Source organism: Furipterus horrens, unplaced genomic scaffold, assembly GCF_987537825.1.
Source record: "Furipterus horrens unplaced genomic scaffold, mFurHor1.1.pri manual_scaffold_5, whole genome shotgun sequence".
Lineage (NCBI taxonomy): Eukaryota > Metazoa > Chordata > Mammalia > Chiroptera > Furipteridae > Furipterus > Furipterus horrens.
The window spans coordinates 3,950,912-3,973,135 of NW_028327175.1; the positions used below are offsets into that span (position 1 = coordinate 3,950,912).

Genomic DNA, 22,224 nt, shown 5'->3' on the forward strand with positions numbered 1-22,224 from the left:
TGACTAACAAGGACTTCCCACCAAGATGGAGGCCTAGACTGACATGCTCCGTCTCCCTCCACAACTAAGAAGGACTACAACTACTGCAAAACCAGAAATAACCAGAAGTTCCAGAAAATTGAGATGCATGGAAGGCCAACAAAGATATAAAGAACAAATACTCATCCAGACAGGCAGGAGGGGCAGAGCCGGGGCAGAGAGGTCAAGCTGTGCCGGCGGCAGCGGCAGCAGCAATGGCGGCAGGATGGCGGTGAGCACAGACACCAGTATTTAGGGGGAGGTGAGAAGCACCTGCAGAGCTCCCGCGGCTGCAGACCAGACCTGTCAGCTTGTGATTCCAACGCCGGGGAAGGCAGACCCCCATTGCCTTGGACTGTGAGGCCCGGAGTGGGTGGGGATGGAGGAGGAGGCTCCTGGTCTCTCAGCAGAGAGTGAACGGCAGGAATCCATCTTGGACCCCCGCCCCCACACAAAGTGCCACAGTGTGGTGAGTAGGGTCGCCCGATTGTGACGAGTACACGGGGCTCCACCCCCTATAGTGTAGGAGGTGTGACAGCCCTGCCCAGGAAGCAAAGGTAAACACAAAACTGTCAGGATGGCAGAGATCATGATAGAGATCCAGTGACACAGCTGACCAGACAGCAAATATCTAATCTAAGGAAGCAGCAGACAGGAAATCTTTCTGAGGCTCAGTTCAGAGCTTTGGTTACACAAATGCTTACAGACCTAACAGCAGATCTTAAACAAGACGGAGAAGGAATGAAGGCTAGTCCTGCTGAAATGAACAAGAACACATACGAAACTAGTGGTGAGGGCAAGAAAACCAGGGATCAGATCAACAAATCGGAACATAGGGAAGGAACAAACAGTCAACCAGTGCAGAAAGAGGAAACGAAAAGTGAGGAAAACAAGGAGAGGCTCAGAAACTTATCAGACAGCTATAAGCGGGCCAACATCTGAATCAATGGGTTGCCAGAAGGTGAAGAAGAATAACTAGAAATGGAAAAATTATGTGAAAAAATAATGAAGCAGAACTTCCCTAACTTGGGGAAGGAAATAGACTTATAGGTCCAGAAAGCACCGAGTTAAAAAAAAACTGGACCCAGGGAGAACCACACCAAGACACATTATAATCAAAATGTCAAAAATTAAGAATAAAGAGAGAATCTTAAAAGCAGCAAGAGAGAAGAGGAGAATTACATACAGAGGGGTCCCAATAAGACTATCAGCTGATTTCTCAAAAGAAACTCTGCAGGAAAGAAGGGACTGGCAAGAAATATTCAAAGTAATGAATTGCAAAAACCTACAACCACAATTACTCTATCCAGAAAAGCCGTCATTCAGAATAGAGGGGCAGAGAAAGTGCTTCCAGGACAAAGTAAAACTGAAGGAGTTCATCAGATCCAAACCACTGTTATATGAAATGTTAAAGGGACTTGAGTAGGAGAAAGAGGATCAAAACTATGAACATTAAAATGAAAACGGTATCACAACAACCAACAACAGAAGCTAGGGAACTGAAACAAAGGCAAACTAAGTAGGCAATGAGAGCGGAAAAAGAATTATAGGTATGGGGAACATTTTGGGGGGAGGTCAGTGGGGAGGGGGAAATGGAAGGAGATGGTGCAGGAATTAAGAAGCATAGTAGGAGGGAATAGAGTAGACAGGAAGATGTTGAGAAGAACTACATGCACAACCAATGGGCATGGACTAAGGGGGGGTGACAACTGGAGGGAGGGGTCCACTGGGTGGAGGGGAACAAAGGGAAAAGAAATTGGGAAAACTGGAACAGCATAATCAATAAGGCATATTAAAAATAAATAAATAAAAAGACTAACAAATATTTCAGAATCCTCATTTGTAATTTCCCAAGCAGTAAATAGTGATAGAGGTAACACACAAAAGCTTTCTGAGATCTTCAATATTTTCAAAGAGCGGAAAGGGGTCCTGAAACGAGGAAGTCTGAGAGTCCTCGCTTTAAGACCACGAAGCACAGAGGTGCTAGATCATTTCACCCACCCCCGTACCATTCAGCATCGCCCCTCAGTCCTGGAAGCAAAAAGAGGGGACACTAATGAAAATGCCCACAGCATAGTTTCCTGCCTCTGGCCCCCTGGAGCCCCCACTGAAATCTGCAAGGACAAAGTTTGGCTTCTTTGATATTCTGCTCTTACACACATGAAGGAGAGACAAGGGAATTGAGAATTGTGCTGAGAAACAGGTACCGAGGTCATTAGCAAATGGGCCTTGCTGGCTCTCATACATAACTAATGACCGCAAAGTGCTTTCCGGAGGCAGAAGTGTTATGTTGGGGCAGAAACAACCACCCCGCAGCTCTTGCTGTAGGAGAAACTGTCTCCCTTCCTGATATCCCCAAGAAAAAAGATTGAAAGTTGCCTTAGTTTGGATGTGATTCTAGAAGACCTTTACTTTACCAAGCAGGCTAGCATTCGTGAGGAGCACCAGTCCTCACTTGCACCCTTGGCCCGCCCTTCAGTCCTGCAGGGCTACAGACTCTATTCCATCCCAGAGCTTTGCTCTAGAGAAACCTCGAAGCCACGGCCAAAGGCTGCCACGATTCACATTACAAACGCACACATCAATCTACACGGGTGATTTCATGGAGTCCATCAGCACTACACAATGGAAACAAAGAAACAAAGCCTCACTCAAATTCCAGTAAATAATTCAGTAGAAACAAGTTCCTATGTGGCAAGTAGAGAGTAGATACCAGCTTTGGTCCTAGCTATCCTTTTGCCCGGTAGGAATATTTCTGAACTATCAGTTAATGAACTAAGTGTTATCCCTAACATTCTAAAAGGTAGGGGGAAATAATTTCAGGCCTTTTGTGGGCGGGGGGGTCTATAATGTATTTGCTTGTAAAATCGATTCTAATCCTACTACTTCAGACGCTCATTTTCGCCTGTGAGACTGATAATCCACTATCTGGGCCTACATGTGATTGAAGTTACTTCTTAGGTCATTTCTGGCCCTAGAATACTTGCCTAAAGACATCGCTGGGTGAAATACCGCCAAGCCCGTTTTTGCTCATGACCCATGAGGACATTTTCTGTTAACATTATAATGAGACTTATGAATCCATTGATGGGATAACAGAACTAAAAGGTGAGTTTTTGATTGGTGATATACAATCCTTCTCCCAAGGGTTCGCCTTCTGTTGAATAGGTGGGAATCTGGCCACGCGCGAAATGGTAGCGTGAGTAGTGTCTTTGAAGTTGTAAAGACTTCAAGGCTACATCATAGCCTTAATATATGAAATGCACTTTGATACAAAACACTTATAAGTAGTAATCTTTAAAATATTTCTGTATGTTACTGAAGAAAATAAATGGATGATCTCAGAACTTTCTAAGCATTTTCATCTCCAGAAACTGACATTCCATATTTACCACATTTAATCTCCCCAGACAGTAGCATTCATTGTTAGTGAAAGTGCATTACTGTGTTTTACAAATAAAGTCACTCATTCTGTTTTATGAATTAAATCTTAAATTTTATTTAGGTTGCCGAGCTATTTTTATTTCAAGCGTTTCTTCTCGAGAATGAATCTCCCATAACAAAAATTCTTAGGTTACTGATATAAAGTGTTAAATAATTATCAGTTATCTTCTCTGAGTTTAAAATGACATTTTCACTATTTTTCCCTTTATTACCTAATATATACTGTTTCAAAGTATGTACGCTCTTTTCAGAAATCTTTTTTCCCTATTTCTTCCTAGTCCTCCCTTACAAATCAGATGCACCTTTTCCTCTGCTAAACCTATTTTTAAAGTAAACCTTCTCCATATAATTTAAAAATTAATAGTTGTTCTAATAAGTAGTTAATGAAAAATTAAGAGACGCTTTTACCTAGGTGTAGGCAATTTTTTAATGAGGGAAAAGAAAACTTTTATTTAAAACTAATTGAGCATGTAAGTGATTTAAATTATCATAATAATTGCAGACTAGAGCATGAACAAACAATTTGCCAATCATTTCTTTACTGTACATTGAACGATTGTTTGATATTGCAGAACTGTGAGAAAGTAGATATAATATGTTGGAGAAATATTAATTTAATTGCTATTGGGAAAAAGTAAATCTTCACAGTCCTTCAAAGTTAATTCCCACCATATCTTACTTTATCATATTCAGAGGCCTGTCTAGCATTATCTCCATATACCTGCTGGTTTAACAAGTTTCAAACAACACTTTGTATTTGTGACAGGTCAGAATAAACAGCCACTCTTACCCATGAGAAAAAAGAAAAAAGTCAGCGCTGGAGTTACAGTGAAGGGCTATTTTCTGGAGAAAGAAATGTTGTGTTTTCCTCTTTTCTCCGTCTCCCTTCAGAAACCCTTCAATTTCCTGAGACTTGGGTTTGCTCTGGTTTGGTCTTTTGTCCTCTGACAGCACCCGGTCCTGAGGCTGAGCCCTGGCAGGGAAAAGCATGATGTGCCTCGAAGCTGGGAGACTCTGGTGTTTGTATTACCAGGGCGTCAAGCATATAAGCAATTGCCCTCACCTACATTTTTGGTTGGTTTCCAAGAGGCAGTATTATCCACTCCGTGCCAATGACCCCCACACACATGCACACATGTAATGCTGTCTGCAAACCAGAACAGTGAAAAGCAAGAACTAGGAATGCTCCCTCTTTTCTGACATAACAAAAAATTTCCATAGGGAAGCACCAAAATGATAATTAACTTAATTTCACTCAATTAATTTGAAATGCGAGCCACACAATCCTTGTTGATGAATCTCCAAGCTTGGCTATTTGTCATTGCAAAGAGAGCATGGCAAGTTCTGTCCCAAAGGTCCCCTTGCTCCGCTCCCAGAGGGGCGACAGCGCCGGGCCCTGCGGTGGGAGCCCCTGCAGAGACCGGGGTGCGCCCACGCTCAGCACAGAGAAGGGGCCAGGGAAACGCTGACTCGTGCGGCCCGGCCCTCTGGGCTCGTGGAGAGAGAAAGGGCGCCCTGCAGCTTGGGGACACCCTGTCCAAGACGGTGACGCATCTTTCTCGGTACACGGCGGGGGAGGGGGGAGAAGCTTATTACTGCACTAAATGTTTTTATCGATCGCCCTTGAGTGAGAGCCCACTGACCCCGCAGACCATTAGTGGCTGTCGTGGAGACCTGTCATTTCCAGGCAGCAAGAGGAGAGGCGGCATTAGTCCAGGACACGTCGCCCTAAGCTGTCCCCATAGTCCCTCCACCTCCTGCACCTCCGGGCTGGGCTAAAGAGCGGGACAGCGCAGGCCTTCGGCGGGGACCCCCCAGGCCCTGGCCGGCAGGACCGGGAGAGAGCAGGGTCGCCGCGCGCCCCCCCTCCGCCCCTCTCCCGCCGCGGCCGGAGCCCCCGCCGGCGCTGGGACCCCCTCCGCCCCCACCCCCGTGGCCGTGGCCGCGGCGCGGAGGGCCGGGCGCGCAGATGGCCGTTCTGCAGCATTCCCCAGGAAACAATAAAGCGCGCTGTAAAGCCTCAGGTGCTGTGTTTGTTGTGCGGTCTGCCCGCGCCTGGGCCGGGAGCGCCTCTTCGGCTGATTCCGGGGAAAGATAAGGAGCCGCCGAGCCACCAGCTCTGTCTAGACTCGCGACCTCACAAGTCAAGCGCCTTGTTTGGATTAGCCCTCCAGATCGGCCAGCCCGATCAGCTCCTGGGAGAGAAGGGCCCAGCGACACCCCTTCTTCCTCTCCCCTGCCACGGCCGTCCCTCCTTTAAGGAATCAAGGGCGGACTCGCTCGTGGGGGTTGTGGAGCTGCTTAGGCCAGGTCGGGGCCCCCATTCCTAGCACCCGCCCCCCAAACCGGAGTACATTCAGGCGCTGCGGGCCCGCTGGACGCAGGAAATGAAGCAGAGGGGACCGCTAGGCCGACCGCAAAAAGAAGTTGCCAACTTAACCAAACCTTCGAACACCATCAACCTGAAATGAACAGGCACTTTTGATCAATGGGATGGCAAGAGGGTCCCAGGAGAAGAGAGGGCTCACCGGGACCTCTCGGGGCTGTCGTAGAGGGCAGGTCAATGTCCCTTTTCTTCCCACCCTACATCTTTTCCCCCAAATCTAGGGGGCCCCTTTTAGGGGGAAAGTGGTTTTCTTCTGCGAACGCTTTGGGTATCACTGCTTAGCACTTCTGCAGAGGGATCAGCAAGCAGAAAGATTTGCTAAATAAATTTTCAAAAAAGAAAAAGAATCCAGTAGTGTTACGTACAGCTCCAGGGAAGAGACTAGCTTCTTCAAGGCACAGAAACTGGATTCTCGGAGGCAACAGCTTAAGCGCCATAAAAATTAAAGGATGTGATAGGAACAATGCTCCAGCAAACACTCAGTGGCCTGCCCTCCCGCCCCTCCCCCACCCGGCTCCCTGTGAACCAACTTCTCTGTCTACACTTCAGAGTCCCAGGGAGGTGTGGAGAGATCCTCCATCACGACTTGGGACATTGTAAGCTGTGAAGTTTATGTTTGTGGCGCCTGGCCTCAAACAGCCATTCAGTGGCTTGCTCTGTTATCAAGAAAACAACAATCAGAATAGATCAGTAAACAGAATTGGCGGCCAGCCCCTGAATTAACTAACTACTTGCGTTTTAGTTTAAAAACACCGACTCACACTGTACAAGTGAATTGTTTTTATTTTAAATAGTTAACGAGAATTCAAGACTTTGGGTCATTTTTGAAAGGAACATTTTTTAAATGAAGGCACAAAAATATTCCCTTCCTCCTTTCTCCCCAAGCCCCCAGAGAAAATTTGACTTGCCTTGTTGTGACGTAATCTTCAACCAGTGATTAGCAGAGAGAAGTAAATCGTCCTTAATGAATAGAACTCAACATAATCTGGATGAGAATTCTCCTTTACCAAAGTTGAACTCTATAGATAAGAAAACAAGTACTTTCTGCTTAGTTTACTTACAGAAGGGGTGAGATTAGAAACCCTAACTAGCTGGGTTCCATCCAAACTTACTTCTTCTGGTGGTTTGGACCGAGTTTTAACTTTTTTTTCCTTCTTTTCTTCAAGAAAAAAAGAAAAGGCTAAGTAAATCCACATGGGACTTACAAGATATTTCACTGTGAGGGATCTTTTACAGCTTAAAAATCAAGGTGCTAGGAAAATGCGAAGTGCTTCTAGGTACCTTAAAAGCACATCATCTTTTTGGCTGAAAGTCAAAAGGATAAGCGAGACCAGGAAAGAGGTCATTCTGATCAGCTTAACAATCAGGGTGAACAGGGCACAGCAGCACCTGGTCATCTTCTAGGACTGAATCCTACAAAGTTGTGAGTCGGTACGTGGCTCCACACACCCAGAGAGACTCGCCAATAAGCAGAAATGTTATTTCAATGAAGACAAAATATCATCAAATATGTGATTCTAACTTAGAAAGGACTTCTTTAAATGGCTTTTTTTTTTTTTTTTTTTTAATGGCCAGGTCCATGGGATGAAAAGGAAAGACAGTGGACAGAAATCGAAGGTCACTGCTCTGAAACCACAGGGAGGAAAGCTTGTCCTCTGTAAGAGTGTAGATATTGATATGGATTCCAATTTAAGGGGAGCGTCCGGGATGTTCTCAGCTGCACTAACTTTTAGCTTGCAGAAGCTGGAGGAAATGAGTCATAATGTCCAGAAGGAAGAATTCAGAGTAATAAGGGGGGGGGTCAATGATAATAGCAAACAGGAGGAATTTCATTAGAAGACCCAGCTCAGAACTCTGTCCCAGAGGTGTGCAGGGAAAGAGGGATATGCACGCGAAGGAGATAGTGTGCAAACAGGAAGACATTTCAGCTACACATCAGAGCACATGCTGCGGAGTCCAGAAAGAAACACACCTTTCATATGAATAATACAAGAACTAGAACGCTGTCGACCCATCAGTCCACTCTCAGCCATCAGGCAACAAATATCTTGAATCTAGCAAGGGAAACCAAATCATTCATCACTCCCCTCCCAAATTACTGTACTTAAATTCAAGCTGTGGACTTCAGAATAGACTGACATCTATGTATGGAAAACATCACCCCCTCCCCCACCCCCAGTCCTAATCTTGGAAATAAACGTCAGGATGACAAAGCATCACAAAGATGTGCCTCACTTAAATCCCTCCATTGCATTCAAGCCCTAAATGAAGTTTTGTTGTGTTTCTTTTTCCCCTCTTTTTTCCATCTCCAGGTCCTAGGCTGCCCAATGAGTCCACCACAGGCTCTGGCTGGGGAAGGGGGTGTGATAACCAGGGCACCGCGGATCGGCAACTGTGCAGGCACTGGTGAGCCCGGGGTTCACGCTGGCCCTGTCATTCGGAATATGCTGACTAGGTAGCCATCCCAGGTGTGACGGTGAGGAAACCCGAAAACGCCAAGAGCAGACAACCAGAGACTGGAAACGCGAGGCTGAAGGAGTCCAGTCCAGTGCAAGAAAAGGCCAAGGGGGGAAAGGAGCAGGGGGTCTTTCCCCGGGAAAGGTCTGCGTGAGATAAGACATAGCTCCTCTTTTTCTCAGCAGACCACAAGGCCATTATCACCGCGGGCCAAATGATTACCCCTTTGTGGAGAATTAGACACAACAAAGTAATCAGCGAGCAGGTCTAATGCATTGCAACATTCTCAATGCAAAGTTTGTTTTCTCTCTGCCCCCACGTGAGAGCCTGTAATTAACCCGTTCGGTAGACCCATGCGGAACAAAAGCCTAATTGAGCCCCGTCCCCCTGACTTGCGCAGGTCCCGGAAAGAGGACAGCGCCCCGGGGCTGGGTTCCGCCCAGCTCCCTGGCAGGGGTCCGAGGGGCCTCTGCCCCAGACGCGGGATATGGGGACGTCCGCTTTCGTATCTACTACAAGTTGTCAGGTATTTAAAACGGCATTACACTCGCCCTACAAATGAATCCAGTTTCTAAAGAGTCAAAATATTATCGGTGGGGGGCGAGGGGCGGACGACAAGGTGGAGCCCCAGATCCTAACTCCACGCCCGCAAACGAAGCGCGGAGAAGCCAGGCTTGGGGCAGGCCGTTCACGGGGGCTGGGGTGCGGGCTGGCGCACAACGCCAGGGGGACCGAGAGGACGCGTCCACGTGGCCTGCAGAGCCCGCCACTGGGCCCCCGTCCCTAAGAGGGGTTCCCCAGCGGAGCCCCCACCGCGCGCTCCACCGCAGCCAGGCACCCCTCCTGGGTTTTTTGGAATCGCCACGGGGCGAGAAGACAGGGGTGGGGGCCGGGGGTACTGGGGCGGGGTAAGCAAGAAGACACACAGGCTGACTGGTCTGGGAATTGCTGAGAAAACTCTTTTTCTCTGGGCCTGTTCTTCCAGTGCAAATAAAGCAGCAGTTCTCAGTAGGCTGACAGCCGCCACCGGTAAATAATGGTCATACCTCACTGGCTGGGCAGAAAGCCTCTCTTTTAGCACGAGCTTATACTTGAAATATGGGTCATTTCAACAATCCTAAGCAGGAATCTTTGGTATAAAGAAAGCACTTACTCTAAGAAAATAAAATAGTGACTCAGAATCAAAACCCATTTGAAGCAGGACCCTCTTCCCATTCAGGGCGGGGTGGGGGTAGGGCGAGGAAAAGGACTGGAGGAAGGGAAGGTGGGCTGCAGCAGGACAGCATCTTATTTGCAAAAATCAGTCCCATTATTGCCGCTGAGAGCAGGGCCCCATCATTGCAGCGCAAACTTGCAGGCTCGACCTGAACTCTCTGCAGCGAAACATCACAGACTGTCAGGTCGCCCCGCTCACTTGCAGCACAGACTTTCAGACATCTTAACGGCTTGCTTGTAAACATATAAAAGAGGGACCCTGGATCATTACGTTTATTTATTTATCTATGCCAAACATTTATCAGTGAAATAGTCCTGGGGATATAATCCTACATATGGCGCTCCGATTTCACATATTTAAGGAAAAAAATGACAAAACACATAGAATGAGACATAGAATTCAAAAACCACGGTACAACCTTTATCTTCTTTTTCTTTTTTTACTTCAGCAAACAAAAAAAAAAGTCAAATGACATGAAAAGTGGCAAGTCTTCTGACAATAAATAATAAATTATTTATAATTTTTGCGATGCAAGAGCAAACAAAAAAAGTTTCCTTTTTTTCCTCTTTATTTCCAGAGAGAGAGAAAACAGTCATTTTAATCAATAACTATACACATCTTTGGGGGAAACGTTCTTGGACAGACACAAGGCAAACACAATCCCGAGACGCTTGTGGCAAAATAGAGGTAACCTTGTTGCAATGCTTTATAAGTTGGTTTTTAAATCTGAATTCAAAAACCTTTAAAGTCGCTTCAGACTTCTTGATAGAGGATGGATCTCAAAAAAAAAAAAAAAAAAAAGGAGGGGGGAGGGGCAGATGGAAAAAAGAAACCAGCTACAGGACATGCTAAGAAACCCAGGATTTCAATTAACCCCTTGTTAAAGTCAACTGAAAACATCGAAAACCAAGGCAGCTCCACCTTCCTGAAAGGGCTCTTTCAGCCCCGGAGGCCAGTTTCTCTTCCTGCTCCTTCGCGGGAGCTCCTCGTTGGCAAGCCAATGACCAATACAGAAACAGCACCATTCAGAATAGGACGGTCTAGAAAAATCTCTATTTCTGCTTTCCTCTAGGTGTGCAGTGAAATGAAAATGCTTTTTTTTTTGAGATCCTTGAATATAAGTCCTCTACGTTTCAAAAACGTCTTTTTTTTTTTTCCCCTCCTTCAGTACTCCTAAGGTCATTGGATAGCATATGTTGGGCTTGGGTTTGGTTTGTTGTTGGTTTCAATTCTAGTAAAATCCCATGATTGTCTTCACAGTGTTGCTACCATTTTACCTTGTCATTAAAACAGGCTTCGTGCATTTCAGGGAGCATTCATTTCTCAACTCAGCTGTCGTGGACTGGGTTGTTAAATACTTTTGTTTCCGAGTTCAGCAGGGTAGGTTCCCACTGTCTCCGAGAGGGGAGAGAACACATCCCGGCGCGTGTCCCTCATGCCTCGATGGGGCTTGCCACCATGCTGTTGGGTGTGTCCGGAAGCTGAGAGGACATGGAGGCCACCTCACTGCCGGTGGAGTTTGAGCCCGGTCCTCCTTCCGAAAAATTGACCTGCACAGAAGGTTGAGAAATGAAAAAGTAGGCTTTGGTCATGCTCATCAAAGGATTATAAAGTCATACGTGTGTGCGTAAAAGCATCAGTGTGTGTAGACAGATACGCAGGTAGACATCCCGGTATATAACTCAATTTTAATAGGCTTAAAGAAAGCCTACGACAAGGAAAAGAATTTGAGAAGAAATCCTCTCGCTTTCCCATCTTCCAGGAGATGTGTTTTAACTGAAACTGAATTCCCAACATTATGGCTGCATTAAATAATTTAAGAACAAACGCGGTTCTCGCTGTGAAATGGCACAGCGACTCTACCATGCATGCTCGGAATAAAATCATTCTGCCGGCTACGTGTTGCCCTGGGATCAGGTGAGTCCTCAGCCTCCCGGCATCAAAGCCTCTCTTCCCGAGTTGGAAAATCCGTAACACACGCTCAGACTGTGCGATGTGTGTGTGATTCGGAGGGGGCCCCCACAGAACAGTGAGGAACTCCTCAGTGGGATCACAGCGTGGGCTGTCTTCCTGGTTGGTCCTGCTGTCTGGTGGCCTTTTTCTGTCTTTCTCTTTCTCTTTCAGTCAGGCTCTTCCTTCCGAGAGGAGACCCATATATTATAACAGTCATCGCATTATAAATATCTGGCTTCTTCTGAGCCGAGAAGGTATTGCGTTGCTGCTGTAAAGCTCCTCCTCCACGCAGCCCCCTGCCCCCGCCCCCGCCTCCTACCTCGGTTCCCACTTGCTCTGCTGGCATCTGCCACTCAAGTTTCAGAAGCTGCCCTGCACCCTCCCCTACCTGCCCTCTAGGATCCAGGCCTCACTCAAATAACGCATAGATGAACCTGACTAAAATAGGCTCTTTTTCCTAATTCCAGAGTCTATCTTCCTATCTACCATATGAAACGTTGCCATTGTGACTCCTCAAATTTTCCTAGACTGTCCCCCTTACAAACGTAAACCTGGGCCAAGCCTTGTAACAATAGACTCTGGCCAATGACCCACGTGTTGCCACAGAGGAGAGCATGCCCTCCAGGTAAATGTGAGGGTAAAAAGCTAACCTCCTATATTTCATCTTATTTATCTTGACCCTTAAGCCTTTTGTAGGTGAAAGGTGAGTGCATTTTCTCTTTTTCTGGATGCGTCAAACATTTATGCAAGACAGGTTTTCACGTATTATCTCTCTGATTGGTAGGAAGCATGTTCCTTTTGCTACATACATGCCCCGCAGTATGTAACTACACTTAAAAATGTTTAAGCAGTCCTACATGTTAGATCAAAACAGTCCCAGGAAGCGATCTAGTAACAAAAAGTATCAATCATATCTTTGAGTAACTGAATTCTTTCTTGATGTATTTGAAAACTGCACCCAACAGATGCCTGCTGCCCACTGATAATGACATTGATTATGCATGTCAACATTATTACAATCGCCTTGATTTAGGTCCTTAAATACACCATTGTCTAGGAGCCAAGGAGGGAGGAAATTTACTAATTGCTGATTAAAACGTCAAGGTGATCTCTCAAGTCCCTTCTAACGCTCAACTCTAAGAGGCATGATTTTGCAAACCTGTCGCCTTCCCACGCATGCCTACTTAGTTAGGCACCTTGAAGCTAATCCATCAAAGGAGGACTGACAGAAAATCCAACCTATATGGTCAAATGATGAACTCCCATAAAAAGAGACTCCAGGAGGATTGTTTTTCTTGCAAGCTTGCCTCCTTCTCTTCACCAAACCACGCTCATCTCGGCTCAACCCTGGGGCCTGGGAGGCACCCGCCCCACCCCTAGCCCCCGTCCCCGCCCCCAGTCTTTCATTGTGTAGCAGTTAAACCAGAGTCTCCTTTCGGTGGGAGATTCGGCCCCTCACACTGGGAGCTGATACTCACCAGTTGCTGAAAAGCAGGCTGATCTATGTCACTCTGCAAGGCGAAGTCACTCAGTACTTTCCAGGGTGGCTGGTAACTTTGCACCTCCACTGGGTTTGCCTGTAAGCCACCGTCATGTCTCTCTGGACTGGCAGCCACCATGGGAGTTCCTGTCATCCCCTGGATATTCTGTGAATAGCCACCCCCCCATCCCAACATGTTAATGAGCAAACTCCCTCCCTCCATTGTCTGCACAGGCTAAGCAAATATACCCAGGTATTATCTTATCTATATTGTGGCCTTTATTGACTCAGTAATCTGCTGTGCATAGGGATATTAGCAGGAGCTCAGTTTTGTTTTACTGTGTTTTGTTTTTCTGCTTCTGTGGGCTGGACTATTAGGTCTGCTTGGATCCCATTAAACCACATTCTACTCTGACGTTCTTCTTTCCCTGACTCTCACGGCTTATCCCAATTCCTCCGTCTGTCCCAGGCCACAGAAAGCTGAGGCGGGAGAGGCCTCCTTGCAGCCTCGAGACGGGTGGCTTCCTGGGCAGTCCCGGTTAGATTTTGTCCAGGCAGCTCTCCCTGCAGGGCCACCCCCCACCCGCAAGCCTTTGGGTCTGGCGGCTCTTGCGCTTTTAAGCACTAACCAACTTAGAAAGTGCCCTGGCCCAGGCTTGGACGGCCTGCCAAGTTTAATGACAGCAGGTTTTATGGCATTTAAAAATAGGGCCAAAGCAGTAAAAGCAAAAGGGGGGAAAAAAAAGGAACTCTTTAGGTTAATTTAGCCAGAAGGTCTGTGGGGTGGGTGCTGCTGTAGACGAGGCATGACAGTGGGTAACAGTGCCAGGGGCCTGACCCCTCTGGAGGCCTGGGCTTGACCTTGAGCAGAGGGTGTCCTATTTTTGCAGGTCACCTTGGGGGTACTTGCAGGCCTCAAGGTGCTGCAGAAGGCCTAGCCAGGCATGGAGGGCAGGCAGGAGACCCCCAGGATGACCCATCCTCCGCAACCTTGGATTTCATAGCAAGCCAAGGGGTTGTCCCTCCTGTCTGAGTGCCCAAACCACAGCAGGCCTTGCTGCCACCTGCCCGTGGAGTGCTTGCTGGGGAGGATGGAAATGAGTTTGAAGGGCACAAACCCACCCATGCCAACTGGGGGTGTGGGCGGCCACTCCAACCCCAGGAGGGTATCCCCACCACCACCAGGCCTGCCCTGCGTTGCCTCTCCCTGAGATTTGGGGGTGGGGGTGGGGCGCCTGTCAGGGCTCTTGCTCCAAGCAGGGTGGAAAGCGGCCAGCGCACACCTGGCCCGCCCCCTCCGCTTCCCTCGGGTCGCCTGCCCGGCCGCGGGGCCACTCACAGTTTTGTCGTTGGGCTGCTGCTGCTGCAGCTGCTTCATCATGATGCTGCGCTTCTTGTCCTTGCAGCGCTTGTTCTGAAACCAGACCCGGATCACGCGGGGGCTGAGGCCCGTCATCTCCACGAGCTGCTCCTTCATGAGCGCGTCGGGCCTGGGGTTGGCGGCGTAGCAGGTCCGCAGGGTGTGCAGCTGCTTCTCGTTCAGCACGGTCCGCACGCGGGTGGTCTTCTCGGGCTGCTTGTGGACGTGGGGCCGCAGGGCCGGCTGCCGGGCAGAGATGGGCTCGGCTGCGGGGGAAGGGGCGCCGTGAGCGCGGGCCTGGTGCTGGCCCGCCCGCCGCGCGGGGACAATGGCCGGCGCAGTGCGGCGCCCACAAAGCAGGGGCAGCGGCGGTAAAAATCGCGCTCGCTAACCTCAGAGGTCAAAGCTGAGTAATCCGCCCCGGAACGCGGCCTCCGCCCCTGCTCTGTCAACACAGCCACGGCAAAGGGGTGCGTGTCTCAGGGCCTGGCCCTCCGCTCCGGCAGCGGTGGCAGCTTTGCGGGTGGTTCCTTCTCCCTCCTCGCCTTCCCTCGTGCCCAGACTGGGTGCGTGTTACGCTAAGCACCCCCACCTCAGGACTCTTGGGCGAAGGTCACAGAGGGGACCAGGGAGGGTAATGCAGAGCACCCCACTGACACCCAGAGACACCACACCGGCCAGGATGTCTGCAATATCGCAGGCCAATGGCCCAGGAAAATTCTTCCAGAAAGCCTTGAACTTCAGGCCCGAGGGGCCACGCCTGTCAAGAGGCTACAGTAATTCGTATTTCGGCCATCTCTCCAGTCCTCGGTCTTTCTTAGAAATCTACCTGCATGTTCCCGAAATGCGCTAACCCCCAAGCAAAAGAAAGCTGGCCGCGGCGCTGCCGTGAGGACAGCCAGGAAGTGCTGTGTCCTGACCCAGTCCCCATCTTCCAGCCTCTGCTGTGTCTCCCCACAAGAGAGCACAGGTTGTACCAAACAGGAGTTGCCACCTCGGGCTTTGCTCCTGTGCAAGCAAGTCACAGATCCCCCAGGGGCGGAATTGTTAGGGCTGCCAGAAAGCAGAGCGGATGAGCTGTAGCTTTCTCAGCCAGGGTTTAGTAGGAAGTGATACTTTCAAAATGCACCGGGGCACATCCATTCATGACCGGAAGGCAGGATGGGAAACCTCGTCTGCCTTCTTACCCGCGGCCCCCTCCTGAACAACCCTGCCCTTTCTACTCTCCTTGCGGGGTTGGGGGTGAGGAAGGCCCTCTGATCTGTGTGGTACCAATTCTACACCTTCCAGGACCCCCCAGGGTCAGGTCAACACCTATGGGGTCAGTTTAATGTTAGAGCCACAGGCCCGAAGATGAAATTCTCGCCAAATCACTTAGAATGAATGGCTTAAAGAGGCAGGCTCCCTTTAAAAGGCAATTACTGCAGATTAGCTTGTTGACAGTTTTAAATTACAGCTCTGTGCAAGGGCCCGCCGTTATCAAGACTATCTTCCCATGTTCATTTTCTCACAAAAGGATAAAAATAAATTTTAAAAATTTTGCAGTGTGGGTCGGTTGGCAGGGAAAAGGGATTTGAGCAGCTAAGTGGCTTAGGCCACCTAGACCTCCCTCACTGGGTTAAAGGAGGAAGCTCCGAGGCCCAGAACTCCACCCCTTTAATTAGGCAGCAGCGGGGCGAATACCTGGCGGGAGTTGGTGCCCGTTTGCAGTGAGCCACGGCCTGAAGGCCAAGGTGAACTGAAGTACTGCTGCGAGGGCATGTGTGTACATGCGTGCACACGCGGTGTACACTCCCGTGTGCCCATATTTAGACACACAGGCCTGCAGGTGTGCTGCTGGGAGAGGGACAGGGGACAATGAGCGCGGTGACCCTTGCTGAGAGCGCGCCATGAGCGCACGCGGCACTCCTGCACTTCGGCTAGCTGCCCGCCACCGCCGCTGGTCCCACGGTTCCCAGGGCCGGGTCGCACGGGCCTCCCTCCGGGCCGAGGAGTACCTGCCATCTGCAGCGGCCGGGCTGGGTGCAGGGGGCTGAGCGGGTCGCCGGCGCCCAGGCTGGCCCTCTCCACCACGTCGTGGTCGGCGCGGCAGAAGAGCCCGTCCTCCCGCAGCGCGAACTCGTCCCCGGGGATGAGCTGGCGGCTGCAGGCCACGCAGCGGAAACACTCGATGTGGTACACCTTGGAGCGGGCACGCATCACGAAGTCGTTCTTGCTGAAGCCGATGCTGCACTTGGCGCATTTGATCCCGTACAACCTGCGCGGGGCCGGGCGGGGAGAGGCACAGGGACCGGGGTCACTTCGGGCGGACACTCTCCTGCCAGAAGCCGCCGGCCACCGGGCCACAAGGCCCCGAGCCCCCGAAATCGGCAGTAGGCAGACGAGCAGGGAGCTGAAGAAAGGATGTGGTTAGGTCTCCCTCCCTCCCTGTCCCTCTCTTATTCTTTTCCTTTCTTTTGAATCTCTGTCTGGGTCGTACCTCTTATTTCCACCAGTCCACACCAAGGACAAACGGCTGATGGGCTCTGAAACCTGGGCCGCGGCTCGGGTCACCGGGTGGCCCTTGCGGACCTGGAAAGGAAGGAGTCCCGGGGGACTCCGGTAGCCACTGGCCCCACACTTTCTAGAAATGTCTCTAACCCTGCAACCAAAAGTCCTCTTTCCAAGCAAGAAAGAGGCTGTCAGCCCCTCGGTCTGCAAACACACACGGACGCACGGGCAGAACCACAAAGTGAAGCCCGAGGGCTCCCAGACCCCTCTGTGCTCCAAGCCCACGGCAACTGCGCCGGAACGGAAGGCTTTTCCGCGGGCAACCACGTCCCCAGAAAGTTGGCTCTGCAGTCTTCCTTTCACTATTATTTTAAAAATTTGCTTCCGCTCCCTCCATCCCTTCCAAGTGGCTGGAGCATCTACCTCTGTTTCAGTTTGCTTGAGAGCCATGGCCAGCCAGAAAAAATGAAAAGACCCGCTTCTAAGGTCTTCCTCGCTGCTGACCCTTCCTGACCAAAAGGCAAGCTTTGTGGGCTCCTTCTCGGCAGCAGCGCCCGGCCTCCCTCGCCCTGGATCGGCAATGACAGAAGCTGGGGGGATGGGGGGGCATCCCTACAGACAGAATGGAAGAGAGGAACAGACCCACATGGGGCAGGGAGGAGACACCTCTCTCCCCTCAGAGGAGAAGGCATTGGGGAATCTAAGTGATCGCTCTGTTCTGCTTTTATAGAGTTTCAAAGGGACTAGTGGAGAGGAAAAGGAACAAGGAACTGGCTCCTTCTACAAACGGGTACAGAGAAGTAGGCACATGCAGGTCTGTGTGCGGTTGAGCAAAACACTATCGCCGCAGGAGTCAAGATACTGCGGGAGGCGCCAAGTGATCTCTCCCTCCCCAGAATCTCGAGTTCACACACCAATCAAGTAAACAATGAAAAGGGCTCATTTGTCAGAGGTTCGAAGGTAGATTCAAAAGTTCTGCCTCCCTCCGCCTACTCTAAGTGAGATCTTCCATTTCATAGGATGAGGGCCTTACCTTGCTTGTGACCAAACAATTTGAAAAACCCCTCCCCCTTCCCCGGGTTCCCCTCTTCTCCGTTCCCTCCCCCTCGTCCCCCACCTCCATCGAAGTCTTCATAAACTTCGCCCTGTTCAGTTGTAGCTATCAGGATTCTACTCTCCACTTCCACGATTTTAAAATCAGAATTAAAAAATCCTGGACACTAAAGTGAGCAGGAAAAAATTATAAGTGTACAGTTAAATCTTGACGGAACTTTTCAGTTCTCAGTTCCAGAAACTCCATGACTTACAAAAGCTATTTTCTTATTAATAGCCACTGGAGAAATTTTTTTTAAATATATAATTTTGGTATCTTTTAACATACTGGCAAAGCTGCTATCTCTTCTGTTTGTTATGGAAACAATAAAATTTTCTTTAGAACTCTAACTGGCTTCCTAAGGCAGGAAATGAAGTTTCTGATATATAAATACACAGGTCAGGAAAAATTTGAAATTAGCAAAGCCTGACCTATAGACTCATAATAAATGAAAAAAAAAAAAAAACTCCAGAAAGTTCCTTATGTGTTTTAGTCTTGTCAGTATGGGCAATTCCCTCATTTTATCAGTTACCAGATTTTAATGTGAGAAAGGAAGCTGTTCAATTATCTAAATATACCAATTGTTCGTAGACAGATGATGGGCAATTTGATCTGCTCGGTCTAATTCATCAGCTCAGATAAGATAAGAAAGAAAAGACAGTCAGATGTCACCAAAGGGTTAATATTTAAAAAGATTAAATTTCCGGTCTTTTTGCAGAGAATATTTGGTTTGGTTTTTAAATGTTCCAGGTAGAAACCCTTAGCCTAAAAGTTAAAGTCAATTTGCTCTTTCAAAATGTATCCTTAAACATGTTTAGGTCAAACTTTTATTTCTCCCATTACACTGACATCTCCAAAGAACTGTCTGTTACTAATAAAACACTGAACTAAAATAAATACATAGCAAAGAAAAACACTGCATAATACAATAAAAACAATCTCTTTAAAGTTTAGAAGCCCCAAATTATCCATCTTTAATTTTTGTTTGTTTGTTTGCTTTGGAAGGGTGAGGGTACAGAGAAAAATAATTCGAGCACCACAACTTCCAAAAGCGATTAAACAAGCTTCAATCAACACACAATTTATGAAAACCACTATCAAATTTTGTGGGGTTTTTTGGCCCTAAACAGTGAGATGAAAAGCATAGTTTAATTCATGCAATACAGGTTCAGGGTAACTTCTAAATGCTGGACCGCACTAAGGCAAACTTCACAAAAAGGCAAAGCCACACCAAATAAGAAATAAGGGGTGGGGGAGACAGGGAAACCTCACACAATTAAGGAAGCAGTTTATAAATGGCATACCTGATATAATCTCTTTTACAGTAGGTTTTCCCATCTCTAACAAAGCACGTACAGCTCTCGTCCAAATACTGATTACACTCTGCACATTTCAAACAAGCTGCATGCCATTCCAAATCCGGAGAAACCCTCAGAATATACTGATCGTGAATTTGATTGCCGCAACCAACACACAGAGAAATCAGACGTTTTTCTGTAATGAAAATAAATACATGATTGACGAACCGTTTACTTCCTACGGAGATAAACACACTTTTAGTGTCGTTCTCTTACAGGGCGTACTCTGGGAGGTTTCTTTTTTTTTTTTTCCTCTTTCTTTCTTTTTCTTTAAGAGTATAGCACTTTGGGATGGTAATTGAAGTGTGCCATCAAAACCCTGACTCATTTTTAAAAGGAGGTGGAATAGATGTAAAATGCAGATTTGAATAGTCTACATTTGTAAGCCTAGCACGCAATCAAACCCGTTCATTTTGCATTTTTTCCCCTCCCTCCTCCCTCTTTGCCATAACCACTGGAAAAGATTATGGATAAGTCATGTCAAAGAAAAGGTTTTGACTAGAAGCGTTAAGGGAACGCGGGGATGTCTCTATTTTCCGTGAAGCACGCTCTTCAATAGCACCTAGGACTGGATATTGTTAGCAAGAGCGCACATCAATCCAGTTGTCAGCCGTTGCCTTTTGCAAGTCTAATGCCACTCCACGTCCCCGGGTATTGTATGTGCAGGCGGACCTTTGCGAGAGAATAACCTTCTCGGAGAGCTCAGGCTTCCCGCGGAGGAAGCCACCGCTGAGCACCAGAAGGCCAGGGCTGTGAAGGGCACCCAGGCGGGTTCAAACACAAGGTACGACCAGCTTCCCGAAGACCAGAACCGACAGCAAAGCATGCAGGCGTGGCGGCACCGAGAAAAAGCCGCCTTCTCTCGCGCGCTCTGTCTCCGTCTCTCCAGGCAGTGACTCCAGCTCCCAAGAGCCCTTGGCCCCCGTGCCGCAGAGAGACCCCCGCGCGGACCAGCACACCGAGCCCCACAAGGTAAAAGAGCCTCTTACTTTTGGGTGGATCGCCCATGTCTCCCATCTCTGTAAGAGGGAGCAACGTCCACAGTGAAATGCTGGTTGCACGGTGGGTGTACAGCCCCCCGAGAGGATGCTGCAGCTGTGGCTACGTGGGAGACAGTGGCCCGGGGGCTGCCCCGGCGGAGCTGGCCGTGCGCGGCCGCGCTGCGCCCTCGCGGGTCGGAGAGTCCGATGGGAGCCGGCGGAGCTGGCGGAGCGGAGGCGCTGCGGCGGCGGAGGACTCGGCGGCTCGGGCACCGCTCTTCCTTATCTCTTACTCAAACTTCTCTGCTCCAACTCAGCTCCATCGCCATTGGTCTGACGCAGCGCGCGGGGACGTCAGGCGAGCGCCGCGCCCATTGGCTGCGGGGCGCGCGGCGCAGCTGTTCTGATTATCATATTTCAGCCCTGCAGCGGCCGTGCGCCACTGGCCGCGCGGCGCGCCCGCGGGACGGGATTAGGGCTCCCCGGCAACCCGATCGCGCTCCGCCGCTCGCCCCCGGCACTCGCCGCCCGGCCGCTCGGGCTCCCGGCCTCCCTCTCCTGCTGCTGCTCCTCCTCCTCCTCCTCCTGCCCCCGCCCTCGCTCCTTCCCGGCCGCGCCGCCTGCGCCCTCGCCGCCTGCCGCGCCGCTCCTCCGCCCTGCGCTCCTGGGGCTCCCGCCGCCCGGCTGGCCGTGTTGTGCGCGGGGCTCCCTTTTCAGCCGCCGGTGGCGAGTGGCTGGTGGGTAGGTCTTCCTCGTGATGAGGTCCCTCCGGGGTTCTAGCGAAAGGGCCTCTTGGAACAGCCGGTTTGGCTCGGTTTGGTCTCGCACTTGGGCGCACAGCTCCGAGCCCGGCCGCGCCTGGCTCCCGGGAAGGGTGAATGCCCGAACTGGCTGCTCTTGGCGCGCTGGGAGCTGCCTCGGGGAAGGACCGGGAATAGGACGGACGGACCTAGAGGGATTGTTTGCTACTGCTCCCCCGGGACCCCATGCCCTCCGACTCCAGATCTCCAAAAAACGCAGGGCGGAAGGGAAGGGGCCCTCTGGCCTTAGCGGAAAATCAGGCTGGAGTCGCGCAGGTAAAAACCAAGCTGGCTCCGCGGACTCCTCTCTTTCCTTCCGACCCGCGGCGTCTGTTCTGCTCTTTAACTCCGGAGTTAGGAAGCGTGCTAACCCGAGTCCAAAACGAAATGATCTTCCATTAGTTCTGAGTTTGTCAAAGAGGTTGCATCCTGCCCAGCCTCTTTCTCTGCTGGTCTCCTACCCTTTGTTTTTAGCAAACGTGTAAATTAGCTGGTGGCGTTTTGGTGATGACAAGGGTAGTCTCCATGTGTCTATAAAGATTTTTTAACATGCCTTAGTCTAAGGGCATGAAAGGGGGGGGGGCGTCTAAGAGAGAAGAAGAGTGAAATAGCTGTTTCATTTCCCCGGGTGTGTTTATCTGATCATTTCTCTCAGAAAACAACGTGGACAAGGAAAAAATGTTGGCTGCTACTCGCCGGTAACCCGTTTCAATATATATACTTTTCCATGTTCCCGGCTTCTTACAATGAGCCCTGAACAAAGTCACAGTGAGGCCAGGAAGAACCCCCACACTTCTGAAGCTTCTAAGTAGCGTTTCCCTATCTAACATGACTGCCAGTTTTATCTGAAAAGGCCGCAAACGCAAGCCGCGGTGGAACGGGTAGTTTCGGCGTCTTGATGCCCCCAGTAAACCGGGTGTGTTAGGAAACTCCTTCCATGGTATCTTCCCCCAGATCTCACCCCTGATGAGAGCCCAGAGCCCCGAGCCCCGAGCCGGCCTCAGTGGCTTGGTTTGCTCGGAGAGAAGCCGAGTTGCCTGCGTCTCCGCCCGAGGTAGCTGAGGCTTTCTCAGGAACATGCATTTCTTCTGTTTCGTTTTCTCTCCAGGAAGATCTCGAACCGGATCGCATCCCTTTTATTTTCATTATAAGTTATGTCTGAGTGCGTGTGCGAAATCGAAAGTTGCCT

General features: G+C 49.7%; 1 protein-coding gene across 1 annotated transcript; it reads right to left on the reverse strand.

Moving 5' to 3' along the window:
* Positions 1-10,306: 10,306 nt before the first annotated feature.
* On the reverse strand, positions 10,307-20,493 carry ISL1 (ISL LIM homeobox 1). Its single transcript, XM_090278862.1, has 6 exons — positions 20,245-20,493; positions 19,202-19,391; positions 16,312-16,571; positions 14,294-14,580; positions 12,953-13,120; positions 10,307-11,071 (listed from the first exon to the last, which is right to left on the reverse strand). Exons 1-6 carry the CDS (start codon positions 20,270-20,272, stop codon positions 10,955-10,957), a joined length of 1,050 nt encoding a protein of 349 aa, XP_090134988.1. The 5' UTR covers positions 20,273-20,493; the 3' UTR covers positions 10,307-10,954.
* Positions 20,494-22,224: the final 1,731 nt, after the last annotated feature.